This window comes from Esox lucius, chromosome 17 (genome assembly GCF_011004845.1).
Source record: "Esox lucius isolate fEsoLuc1 chromosome 17, fEsoLuc1.pri, whole genome shotgun sequence".
NCBI lineage: Eukaryota > Metazoa > Chordata > Actinopteri > Esociformes > Esocidae > Esox > Esox lucius.
Genome location: NC_047585.1, coordinates 1072993 through 1086547, shown reverse-complemented (window position 1 = coordinate 1086547; position 13555 = coordinate 1072993). Strand labels below are relative to the sequence as shown.

At 43.2% G+C, this 13555-nt stretch overlaps 1 protein-coding gene across 1 annotated transcript; it reads right to left on the bottom strand.

Annotated features, from left to right (window-relative positions):
• Positions 1 to 11513: 11513 nt before the first annotated feature.
• Positions 11514 to 12443, bottom strand: or134-1 (odorant receptor, family H, subfamily 134, member 1). The gene has a single exon (XM_034287171.1). It carries the CDS (start codon positions 12441 to 12443, stop codon positions 11514 to 11516), a length of 930 nt encoding a protein of 309 aa, XP_034143062.1.
• Positions 12444 to 13555: the final 1112 nt, after the last annotated feature.

The window sequence follows — 13555 nt, the reverse complement described above, 5'->3', positions numbered from 1 at the left end:
CGCATAAAACAAGGAACGTTGAGCATAGACACAGAGAACAGCGAGCCCTACCTCAGTTCACAGGGAAGCAAGATAAGAGGAAGTTGAGTAGGAAGGCAGAGTCAGAGAGCGAGACAGACACTGAGGAGGAAGTGAAACCGTTTAAGGCAAAGGCAGAGAGAGAGTACGGAAGGTATCAGGAGAGGAGTAAGAAACTGAACCAAAAAAGTGAGGTTAATGGAACCCTGACGACACCCCTATGAGTCAGGTGGTCGGACGCATAGCCGCAGCCTTGAGGGACCACTTTCCCTTGCCGGCTGGGGCCCCGGTACCCAAGTTACCTTGGGAAAAAGACCAACACCCTAGACAGTATCTAGAAGCGTGTAAAGAAACATGGGCCAAACACACAGGGCACCACCCGGGGAAGGGGGGTCTGCAGCAGGAGTGGTTTAGAAGGGCGGTCTTAGAGGGACTTCCAGAGAAAATAAAAACTGGGCAGTGAATCACACGTATGGGAAAGACACATAGTGCATCATTTACAGAGGGTTAAAGATGAGAAGACAGAGAAAGAGAAACAGAGAGATGAACTGAACGAAAAACTGCTGCGCTTACAGCTGGGAGAGGCCAAAGTGAAAGCAAATGAGGGGAAAAAGAAACATAGACAGATGGCAGCCCTAGGCTCGGGAGAACCTGAGAACCCGATTTATATCCTGTTCCCACATGGGCACCCCAACCTCACGATGGCCGGGGGGCCTTCACCGCACCCTATCGACCAGGGACTCCGAGGGGAGGTTACTGTAGGGGGAGGGGGCAGGGTAGAGGCAGAGGGGCTCCAGGAGCCCAAGTCTCATACGGAGCCTGTTTTACATGTGGGGACCCGAACCACTGGTCAAGGGAGTGCCCACAGAACGCCGGGAGGGGCAGAGGATACCAAAACCAAGGGGCAGCTCCAGTTCCCAACCCACACGCCGTCCCACCACCTTGTGCACCTGGCCAGTACCCACTCTCTTATTACAGAGGGTGGGACCAGGAATGAAGGTCTACAGGGAGGGGAGGGGACAGCGGGGGAAAGGCTGTCCCTGAATGTCGACGGGAGGGACTTCCCCTTTCTGTTTGACACAGGTGCCACTTTTTCCACCATCACCGCCCCTCCCGCCACAGGACTACTATCCTCTAAGACAGTGGAGGTTGTGGGGTTTGAAGGGGTGGGACAGACTTTGCCAGTGACATTTCCTCTTAAAACGATACTTGGTAAACAGGCCCTCAGCCATCCGTATGTGGTGTCGGCAAACACACCAGTGAATGTATTGGGGAGAGACTTGTTGATAAAACTGGGGGCTAATATCTTGTGTTCTCCAGATGGACTAACTGTCACGTTACCAGACGGGATGTCGGCGGTGTGTGGACCTGAAACCACACGCAAAGGGCAGTACCTGGTACAACCGGTGAAGGGTGAAATAGCGGAAATATATTGGGGACTATTGGTACCGGAAGAGCCGGACAAACCGGGCATTTTGTCCCTGTACTTCAAGTGGAGGCCGTGGATCTCCCTCCTCGAGCTGTACTTTCCTCCGCCAGACCCCCCTCATGTAACCCTATTTTATGATCGACAGGGCAACGAGGTGTACAGAGAGGGGTTTGGGGATGCAGTGTGTGGGGACACGTGGCAGATCGGGTCTAAATTCATATATGTAGGCCCTGAAGGGGTAGTGGCAGATGTACAGTTGACTGACGAGCAGGAACAGCGGTACATGATGGCGGAGGAGTTCGTCCCGCATGTGTCACTGGCCCTGCATCCTAAACACCAAGCAAAAGACCTGGGTCCCATGGTTAAAAGGGTGGTCGAATGCACTGATTGGACACCCACTCACGCGCCAAACGTATGGTACTCACCCAGCTGTAAGATGTATTGGTTAGAGGCACCAGGGCCCTGACGGTGGCCGCCTGCATCCAAGCTACAATGACGGTCCTCACCAGACTGGCTGAGAAAGGGTTCAAGGTGTCAAAAGAAACTACAGCTGGTAAGAACAAAGGTCTCCTTTCTGGGCAGAGTAATCTCGCAGAAGGGAGCGGGGCTTTCACCGGCACACCGCACAACCATCCTCCACCATCCCAAACCCACTACAGTTCAGGAAATGCTATAATTCTTGGGGCTCACGGGGTACAGCCGCAATTACATCCCAAACTACTCAGGGCTCACAGGGCCACTTACAGCGCTAGTTAAAGAGCAGGGAATGCGTAAACCTAAAGCCACACTCAATTGGACTTGCCCGGCCGACCAGCCCTTCATTATGCTGAAACGACAACTAGCCACTGCAGCTGATTTGGCAATTCCCGACTACACAAAACCCTTTTTTCTAGATGTCCTGTTTCAGAAAAAAGGGGGAGATAGGAACATCCTTATGTATGGATTTGACAAAACCAAAAAAAGGCACCCCACCTGCACACAGCATGCAGCCCCTTGGCGAGACTCATTCAAAAATGCGCACACATAGTAATGGGACATCAACTTCAGATACTTACAACACACAGTTTAGTGGCGTATGTAAATTCACAGATGTTCACTATGACTTCCCTCAGGCAACAACACCTAAGCAAAATTCTCTGGGCTCCAAATTTGACTTTCACACACAAGGGGATAAATATGGCAGACCGGATGGGGACGGGACTGCCACGTGAGTGCGCGCAAGAGGTAGTGAGGGAGAGTAATACACGAACCAATCTGGAGGCAGAACCCCTCCAAGGGGCAGAGGACCTCTTCACTGATGGGTGCTGTTTCAGACACGAACAAGATGGGCTGAGGACGGCCTTTGCGGTAGTGAAACTAACACCAGAGGGTCTAGTCACGGTCAAAGCAGAGAGACTTCAAGGGCTGCAGTCAGCCCAGAGTGCAGAAGTGATAGCAGTGATAGAGGCACTCAGGCAGGCCAAGGGGAAGAGAGTAAACATTTATACAGATTCGGCATACGCGGTAGGCGCAGCGCATGTGGAGCTAGGACAGTGGTTAAAAGCTGGGTTTAGAACAGCAGGGGACAAACCAATTAAACATGAGCCGGAGATGAGAGAACTAGTCGAGGCCCTGGACCTGCCCAAAAAGGTAGCAATCATAAAATGCAAAGGACACAATAGCTCAAATAGTGCAGTAGCTCAGGGAAATCAAGCAGCAGACAGCAGCGAAACAGGCAGCAGGGTACACTCAGCGAGTAATGATGGTAAGAGCAGAAGAGGAAGTGGGGTGGGGAGAAGGCCCTGAGAGAGACGAGCTAGTGAGACATCAAAAGGGGGCGTCCCCACAAGAGAAAACAATTTGGCGACAGAGAGGAGCAACAGAGACGAGAGGGCTCTGGAGAGGGCCAGACGGTAGAGTAATACTTCCACCAGCCATGCAAGGAGATACATTTGCAGAAGCTCATGGGTTGGGCCATGTAGGGCCGACTCAAATGTTAAGAAACTTGTGCCTCTGGTGGCACCCGTTTATGGTAGACATGGTACGCAACTACAGTAGGACATGCACCATCTGTACTCACCACAATCCAAAACCAACGATTAAACCTGAGATGGGGGCGTTCCCCATGATGACGAGACCTGGACAAGAGATAGCGATAGACTACACGGACATGGGGGAAACTGTACGGGGGTGCCGTTACATGTTAGTGTGTGTGGACACTAGGCCGGCAAGAAGGGAGGACAGTCAGACAGTGATCAAGTGTTTAGTGAACCAGTACATTCCCAGACACGGATTCCCAGATAAAATCAGGTCAGACAATGGGACTCACTTTAAGAACAGTGATTTACAGAAGGTAGAGAGCTTATTGGCCCTAAAACATGCTTTTTACCACCCACAGTCCCAGGGAAAGGTAGAAAGGATGAACCAAAATTTGGCTAAGATATGTGCACAGACTAAATGGAACTGGGTAGATGCACTGCCACTGGCACTCATGATGATTCGATGCTCGTTAAATCAGACCACTGAGTTCACCCCATACGAGCTGCTGACGGGGAGACAGTTTCCAGGACCAGCCGCGGGGCAGAACGGGAAAAGTGGCCCAAAGATCACAGAGTGTATTTTGATGAACTGCAAGCTCTCGTTTCAGAATTCACCAACAGAGTCAGAGAACGGAGGAACCTGCACCCGCTGGACCAGAACCTGCCCCAGGCGGAGTGGGTGCTGCTGAAGGTAATCAAACAAAAGTGGTCGGAGCCAAGGTGGACGGGTCCTCATCAGGTGGTGGAGAGAACGAGCCATGCGGTCCGCCTGAGGGACAAAGGAGAGACGTGGTACCAATGGAGCCAGTGTACACCAGCGCAGGAGCCAGGGAGATCACTGACGGACCTCATCCAAACTGGGAAGGTGGAGCTCGCCCCAGTGTGGACGGAAGGAGGACCAAAACCAGCCGGACCGGTGCCCGGAGTGGACCCCAGGATACTGCTGGACTACGAGCGAGAGAAGGAGACAAAGGACGGCGCCAGGGGAATAGAGTTTTAGGGGAAGGAACCGAAAGAATACTGTAACAAAAGGGGGTTTAGGACATTGAGTGGCTCCTACCACTTGTACCAAGATGACAGGGTTACAGAGAAAGGTCTGGGGAGATGATAGTAGAATGAAATGGTACCTGGGCATTGGTGGAATAATGATATGTGTGTTGTATGTTGCTACAGGTTTCCCCGGTTGGCATCGGGTCTCCACTTCCCCAGCGAAAAGGCATGTGACACAAAAAAAGGACGCCTGCCTGAAGAAGGGAGGGGGTATCCAATTGGATTAAATCAAAGGGTCACATACTGCTTTCACGTTTGCTGTTAACCTGCGATTAACTGCTGTTATCCTGTGATTTCTGAGGTTGGTGACTCGGATGAACTTATCCTCAGCAGCAGAGGTGACTCTTGGTCTTCCTTTCCTGGGGCGGTCCTCATGTGAGCCAGTTTCATTGTAGCGCTTGATGGTTTTTGCGACTGCACTTAAAAGTTTTCGCAATTTTCCGGACTGACTGACCTTCATTTGTTAAAGTAATGATGGCCACTTGTTTCTCTTTACTTAGCTGATTGGTTCTTGCCATAATATGAATTCTAACAGTTGTCCAATAGGGCTGTCGGCTGTGTATCAACCTGACTTCTGCACAACACAACTGATGGTCCCAACCCCATTAATAAGAGAAAAAATTTATTCCACTAATTAAACCTGACAAGGCACACCTGTGAAGTGAAAACCATTTCAGGTGACTACCTCATGAAGCTCATTGAGAGAACACCAAGGGTTTGCAGCGCTATCATAAAAGCAAAGGGTGGCTACTTTGAGGAATCTAAAATAAGACAGGTTTTCAGTTATTTCACACTTTTTTGTTAAGTACATAATTCCATATGTGTTCATTCATAGTTTTGATGCCTTCAGTGAGAATCTACAATGTAAATAAAGAAAAGGCATTGAATGAGAAAGTGTGTCCAAACATTTGGCCTGTACTGTTTATATATATATATATATATATATATATATATATATAAAAATGTAATTATTGGGATAAAACTATAGTTTGTCCTGGTCATTGGTGATTCTCATCTCCGTGCCTTGGTGGATAACATTGTCCCCATGCCAAATCAGGCTGATTCCACTGGTTGAACTACCATGGCTTTTGGCTTCATGTCCACTCCTGGAGCAAGAGTTTCACATCTGATGTCAGATGTTCGTGGGGAGGTGTTACCCAGGGGCCTGGTCCCAGACATAGTATGTCTGATCATTCCTGGTAACAATCTTGAAGCCAGCCCATCCATGGCTCCGGCAATTACCAAGAACTGCTGGCCCTGGAGTATGAAACCCAAGCATGGGATCTGGATGTGACTTATGGAAGGAAGACGTCCAGGGCCTTCCAAGGACACTTTGAGGAAATACAGGTCATCGGTACAACTAGATCTCATTGTGCTGGGGTTCAAATTGTAAGCTCTCCTAATTTAAGGTCATTTCTTTACTTACTGAAAGTTCAATATAATCCACTGTTACAAATATCCACTGTTTAACCTCAAATATTCAAATAATTTACAAGGTGCTGTCAATGGTGGTGTCATCAGCTACAACCAGATCCCCATCAATGGTCAGCCTGACATGGAATTCTTAAAACAGTATGAGAAATATCTGCAGGGCATACACCCACTAGTAAGTTTCTGGCGTTACAGTATTTGGCTTTACATGCAAAGGTTGTGGACATTGTTCTGAAATAGGAATTTTATCATCGTTGTGGGAATTTCAAAGCTCAGGAAGATGGAAGTAGTTGTGGTCCTTATGTGTGTTTGTTTGCTAAAGCATTCCTATTTGGAGATAACATTAATTAATTAATTCAAAACAACATGAGATGTTCTATTTAATATTAATTATCAGAAAAAAGGTTAATGTTAGAACATATTTAGCAGATGGTGAACGCCATGAAAAAATTCTTCCATGTACATTATTACAAAAAGGTTAGGCTGCAATAATGTGATCATGCAGTAATTTGCACTGAAAGTCTTTTATATTTCAGGTGCTGATATCCTGACCCTAATCTTACATAAGGACATCCAAGACATTTGCTCTGTTACTGTCTTGCAGGAGGTACTGGACCACCGGGGCTCTGAGACAATGTCTGTACCCAAGCAAGAAGATTATAAAGTGTTATTATTTTCTCTACAGTCCACAAACCGTACTGAATACTCATATACAGTGCTGATTTTGTACTATTGCCCACTGACAAAGAAATTATCGGCCTATAATTTTAATGGTAGGTTTATTTGTACAGTGAGAGACAGAATAACAACAAAAAAATCCAGAAAAACGCATGTCAAAAATGTTATACATTGATTTGCATTTTAATGAGTGAAATAAGTATTCGACCCCTCTGCAAAACATGATTTATCAATCAATCAATCAAATTTATTTATAAAGCCCTTTTTACAACAGCAGTTGTCACAAAGTGCTTTACCGAGACACCCGGCCTTAAACCCCAAAGAGCAAACAACAATAGTGTTGAATTTCAGTGGCTAGGAAAAACTCCCTGAGAAGGTCAAATTTTAGGAAGAAACCTAGAGAGGACCCAGGCTCAGAGGGGTGACCAGTCCTCTTCTGGCTGTGCCGGGTAAGATATTAAGAGTCCAATTGGAATAATAAATACATTTCTCTGGGCTAAATCCAGAGTCTGTTTGATTTTAGACTAGGTCAGTAATATGACCAGGTGGACAAGGACAGGGACAGCAACGGGCCCCCCAAACCAGGTAATCCGCAGGTGTTCACGCCCCCGGGCCAGGCTACACCTAATTATAAACCGTGCTGTAGAGATGAGTTTTTAGTAGACACTAACGGGTTACGTGTAGGTATGTATGGCTGGATCATTTCAACAAGGTAAGTAGGAGCAAGTCCATGTATTGATTTATAGGTTAAGAGTAAAACCTTAAAATCAGCCCTAACCCTAACAGGCAGCCAGAGTAAGGACGCCAGGACAGGAGTAATGTGTTCAAACTTTTTTGTTCTAGTTAGGATTCTAGCAGGCGTGTGCAGCACTAATTGAAGTTTATTTATTAATTTGTCTGGATAACCAGAGAGAAGAGCATTGCATTAATCTAGTCTAGAAGTAACAAAAGCATGGATTAATTTTTCTGCATCCGTTTTTGATAGAAAGTTTCGAAAAATGAAAATAAGCAACTCTTGAGACATATTTTATATGTTCTTCAAAGGAGAGGTCAGGGTCAAGGGTAACGCCAAGGTTTTTTGCAGTTTTTTGGGATACGACCATGCAGCCGTCGAGGTTCACAGTGAGATCTGCTAACAACGCTCTTGTTTTTTTGGGTCCTAAAACGAGCATTTCTGTTTTATTTGAGTTTAAGAGCAAGAAATTCTCTGTCATCCACTTCCTAATATCTGAAACGCATGCTTCCAAAATAGCTAATTTAGGGGCTTCTCCATGCTTCATAGAAATATATAACTGTGTGTCATCAGCATAACAGTGAAAGTTAATATTGTGATTTCGGATTACATCGCCCAGAGGGAGCATATATAGTGAGAACAATTTAGGACTTGGTGGCAAAACACTTGGCAATCACAGAGGTCAGACATTTCTTGTATTTGGGCACCAGCTTTGCACACATCTCAGGAAGGTTTTTGGTCTCATCTGACCTCAACACTTTCCCCCAGTTCTCCTCTAAATCATTCAGATGTGCATTGGCAAACTTCAGATGGGCCTTTACATGTGCTTTCTTGAGCAGGGGGACCTTGCGGGCGCTGCAGGATTTCAGTCATTCACGACAGTGTGTTACCAATTGTTTTCTTGGTGACTATGGTCCCAGCTGCCTTGAGATCATTGACAAGATCCTCCCGTGTAGTTCTGGGGTGATTCATAACCGTTCTCATGACCATTGCAACTCCACAGGATGAGATCTTGCATGGAGCCCCAGACCGAGGGAGATTGACAGTTCTTTAGTGTTTCTTCCATTTGCGAATAATCACACCAACTGTTGTCACCTTCTCACCAAGCTGCTTGGCGATGGTCTTGTAGCCCATTCCAGCCTTGTGTAGGTCTACAATCTTGTCCCTGACATCCTTGGACAGCGCATTGGTCTTGGCCATGGTGGAGAGTTTTGAATCTGATTGATTGATTGCTTCTGTGGACAGGTGTCTTTTGTACAATATCAGCAAGGGATCAAATATTTTTTTGCTCACGGTACAATACAAACATTCATATGTCTCAATTAAAATATGTATCTTTCAATGTAAGAAAATGACACTTTTTTTCCCTCAAAAAATGGCTGGAATGTAATAAAATATATCCTTCTTATAGAGTTGAAGTTGAACTTATTCCAGTATGTAATAGTTGGAAATTGATTATGATGTGATTTTGTTGTAAAAATTATTTTGCTAATCTTAAAGGTATAAAACTGTAAACATTCTTTTGGACTCACCTATAAAAGTAGTATAAAAGGCTAATGACCAATTGATATAAGTCATTGACAACTACATTAGATCATTGGCTGAATTGTTAAGTAATCATCAAGTGGTGATTATCCCCTCCATTAACAAAAGGAATAATGGATCTAAATTGGTGACTATTCAGTTTTTTTTGCATATAGTCACTGTATAGAGTCTCCTGAACATTTCCTACAATACATTCACTGCGGCGTATAGAACCGTTTTTTTATAGGGCAATATGTATTTCATATCCATTGAGTTACATTGTGGCCAATGGGATGGGCGGAGTAAAACACCAGCAACAATTGCAAATGCACAGTGCCCCTTGATTTCTTTGCATATAATCACTGTATAGAGTGTCCTGAACATTTCCTACAATACATTCACTGCGGCATATAGAACAGTTTTTTTTTTTATAGGGGAATATGTATTTCATATCCATTGAGTTACATTGTGGCCAATGGGATGGGCGGAGTAAAACACCAGCAACAATTGCAAATACACAGTGCCCCTTGATTTCTTTGCATATAATCACTGTATAGAGTCTCCAGAACATTTCTTACATTACATTCACTGCGGCATATGGTACAGTTTTTTCTTTATGAGTCAATATGTTTTTCATATCCATTGAGTTACATTGTAGAAAAAGAGGGTGTGGAAATATTATGTTGCTAGATGTAGCACACCATTCCCCATGATTAGACAGGTTTGTCTTACTCTACACATTCTACTGAACCTACATTGCTATCTCTTTGGAAAATTCAATAATTTGAGCTATGAGGCAATATGTATTCCATATTCAGTCATTAGCGTTGTCTGAATTTTGCCTCTTGGAATGTGTTTTAATACCCACTTTTTATCGAAATTGTCAATTTGAATTGTTGTCAATGTTTTGAGAGGTACATTTTCTTAAACAATTCATAAACTCAATTTATCTCCGTTTTGAATTAATATGTTGGTCTCTTTTATTTTGAAAGATTCCTAATTTTTGTGACCCGGAAGTGTTTCTTTAATGTTGCTCATAAGACGCTGATTAATGTTTCCCGAACCAAAAACGCATAACTGGCAGGTTACGTCAAAAAATGATGATTCGTTTGCCTGTTTAGGGTAGAATAATGATTGGCCACTCCATACACGGACCTTTCAAAACTACAATAATTGCTCTCCTCAGTTCCCTCAGTTTGGTAAAATAAGAGGCGATACAACGCAGTAATAAACATGCCCCAGTCCCAACTTTTTGTGTTTTTTACCAAACCACTAACATTTATCTGGTTTAACATTTGATCTGTTGTATTTGTACTATTTTCAATTAAATATAAGGATTAAATGATTTGCAAATCATTGCATTGTTTTTATTAGCATTTTACGCTGCATCCCATCTTTTTTGTAAACGGGGTTGTATACGGGGTTGATGACATGTTTAAAGACTAACCAGAGGGGACTAAGCAATGGGTCTCTGAAAAAAAGGGGCTGATAATTATATAACCAACAAAAACAGAGGGTTCCAGCACCTTTGGTTCTTTGCCCCCTAATAATAATAATAATAAACCTAACAAAAACAATAGGGTTCTAGAAATTTTGATGCTTGGCCCTTTAATCAATAGACCTATATAACGTTAGACATGCTGAATGATGAATGGAATATTCTGATGTAAATACAGTACTTGTTTTTTTACTTTACAAAGGGTGAGAAAACAAGAGAATTAGTCTATTCTTGGAAAGTACCTAATAATCCCCATACCAGTGTTTTTAAACTCCTGTTTGCATAAACACACTAGTGGTACAATGACAGTTAAAGTGCAGTATCACGTGAACAGGGTTGGACAACTCAGTATTGGAGAGGGAGACATTTTTGTGAAATATGTCAAGTATCAAGTATAGTTATGATTTGCCATTAGACAGCTGTAATTGTCCTTTATTGTGCCTTTACAATTTAATTTTCATCTATACTGTCAGTTTTTCCGGTTTGTGCATTTTCTTAGTCAAACACACCAAATCATATTTTAATCACACAGTAATCTTTATGAATAAATCATCAATTAATGTTTTTTATCTGGAAAACAGCATCATGTTACAGTATGAAATCAAGTGAAATAATACACAGGAATGTGAAGCGGTCTTACTAGGAAACTGTTAAATGAATCATGGGTTCTGTTAAATGAATCATGCTGTCATTCTTACTTAACACCTTTAGCCTATGGGGAAGCTGTTTTACCTGACGGCACAAACCACTGTTGTGTTCAGTGCATGACCTGTGATTTATGTTCCTCTAATTGGTCAAGATATATGTCACAGAGCCTGGAGTTAGATATGTGAACAACAGAGAAATTATGCATGACATAAATTACGAGGTTAATCTTAATTAAAAAAAACAGCACGTTGCCCCTCATTTTAACACTTTGTTTCCATATAATTTATTAAACAAAATTGGCCCTGGTTTAATAACATGAAAATGTTTCCTAGATTTTAGCCACTTACCTCTACATATGGATCTGTCACAGACATGGACACACATTTGTTTATTCCATTTTTATTCATTGCCCCATGTAATTCTTAATTACTTCATGTCTTCTCTCAGAACACAAACAAAATGTCCCCATCATTTGAAGTTGCTAATTCACTTAGCCAGTCCCACTCCAGATCTTGTGGTTCTTCTACACATGTATCTAGCCCAGTATTTGCGAAACTTCTCATCCCTAAAGCCGTAAATCATGGGGCTAAGAAATCGTGGAATGATGTAGACCAGCAGGAAAAATATGTAACGAATCTCCAAGACAAACTTTGGAAAAAGTGTGATGAGGGATGTCTGAAGAGAGGGGACTATAAAAGCCAGCATGCACAGCAACAGCTGTACGCCGTGGAGCAGCACAGTGTTTCTTGCCCTCTTAATGGACACCAGATCTGTGGAGGCGGCGTGCGCAGTCAACATAATCCTGCAATAAGTGTAAAGCAGTGTAAGGGTCACAGAGGAGAAATAGACACTGTCAAATACTGCATTCTTGTAGTAGATGGAGCGGTCCCGGAAGAGAAGGGACTGATCACAGAAGATGGAGGTGTGGAAGAAGCCCAAGGGCTCTTTAATAAGTGTGATCAGGAGGTCAGTGAGAGGCACGGTCGTCGTTAAGGACAGGATGACCATGATGAGGACAATTGTACGCGGCACTGTGCACATGTGCCAGTAGTGCAAGGGGAAACAGATGGACACATAGCGCTCCACAGCCATACCAGCCAGTATGAGAGGAGCGGAGCGTGTGGTTAGTACGGCACTCATCACCAACAAGCAGCACACAGAGGCATGAATCTTGAAGAAAACATAGCTGACCACATACAGTGCCGTGACCAGAGTCAGTTGCAGGGCATCATTGATGACCATGTAAATGAACAAGATATAGCGTGGGTCCTCGTAAAAAAAGTTATGCTTGAAAAAGGTGTGGACCATGCTTCCATTGATGAAGCTTAAGACTAGCCACACCAGCATGGCCACAATATTTTTGATCAAGGCTGCACTGAAGCTGTCTTTAGGATAGTTATTTCCTCCACCTGTCATCATTGATGTGAGACTGTCCAGTGAGCTGGCTGTGGAGTTCATTTCCTTAAACTGAGAGAAAAAAAAAGTCTGAGAACTTTAAAGCAAACAACTTGGTTTGGTTGTTAGTGCAAATTAATGCGTGTTATTATCTAGTAAAAAATAAAGATACCATTGGAGAACATTCAACTGCCACAAGAATTAGCCTTAATAGAAGTTTCTGTGAATTTCTCAAAAATCATTGTTTCAAGTGTTTAGTTGAGCATCAGACCTGAAAATATTGTTTTAGAAGGTATTCCTATAAAAGAAACACAAATAAAAACACAAATCACAAACCATACAAAAATGCAAACTGTTATTGCAATGATAATCAAACTGAAAATACTTAACAACCTACAATAATACCATTCATGAAGTATTGCTGCACTGAAGCCAATATTTACTTGCAATGCAGTGAAACATAATTTTATCAGCATGAAAAATATTGTGTTCACTTACCTCATGTGAATCTTATTTACATTTGACAAAACATCCCAGCTTAATGTTTGCCTTATAAAGGTTAAGGGGTTTTCTTGCTATTAGAAATGGTATTGTGATGAAATCATGCATTAGTGTCAGGAGACCAAGGTTATCCAACCAATACGGGAACAGTATGTGTAAAAAAAAAAATCCACCCAATGCTGCTCCAATGTTCAATATAATAAGACAAAGTCATCAAGGGATTTTAATGACCGGCAGAAAATGGCATAACGTGTGGTGAATGGTAGGTGTGTGTAATGTGTATGTGTAATTCATTATGAAATCAAATAGAACATGTATTTAAATAATACATCCTGAAGTGATTACTAGGTGTAGTGATTACCAGGGGCAACTTTGGAGGGGACAATTACATAACATTTTCTCAAAAGCAATTATTGAGGTGGACACCAAAAGTAGTGCTGTAATACTGGTTTAGTCTGCCCCATCAGTTGGTTCACTGCTGTAGCTCTGCAAATTCAGCTATTGTGTGAACCAACATATGAATTTCACGATGGCCATGGTCGTCATTGCCCTTTGCTCTGGCCGTGATGCCCCGAAAATCATTGTACGCCCTACGGCCACCATGGCCTTTGTGACCCTGCTACTGTCAAAAT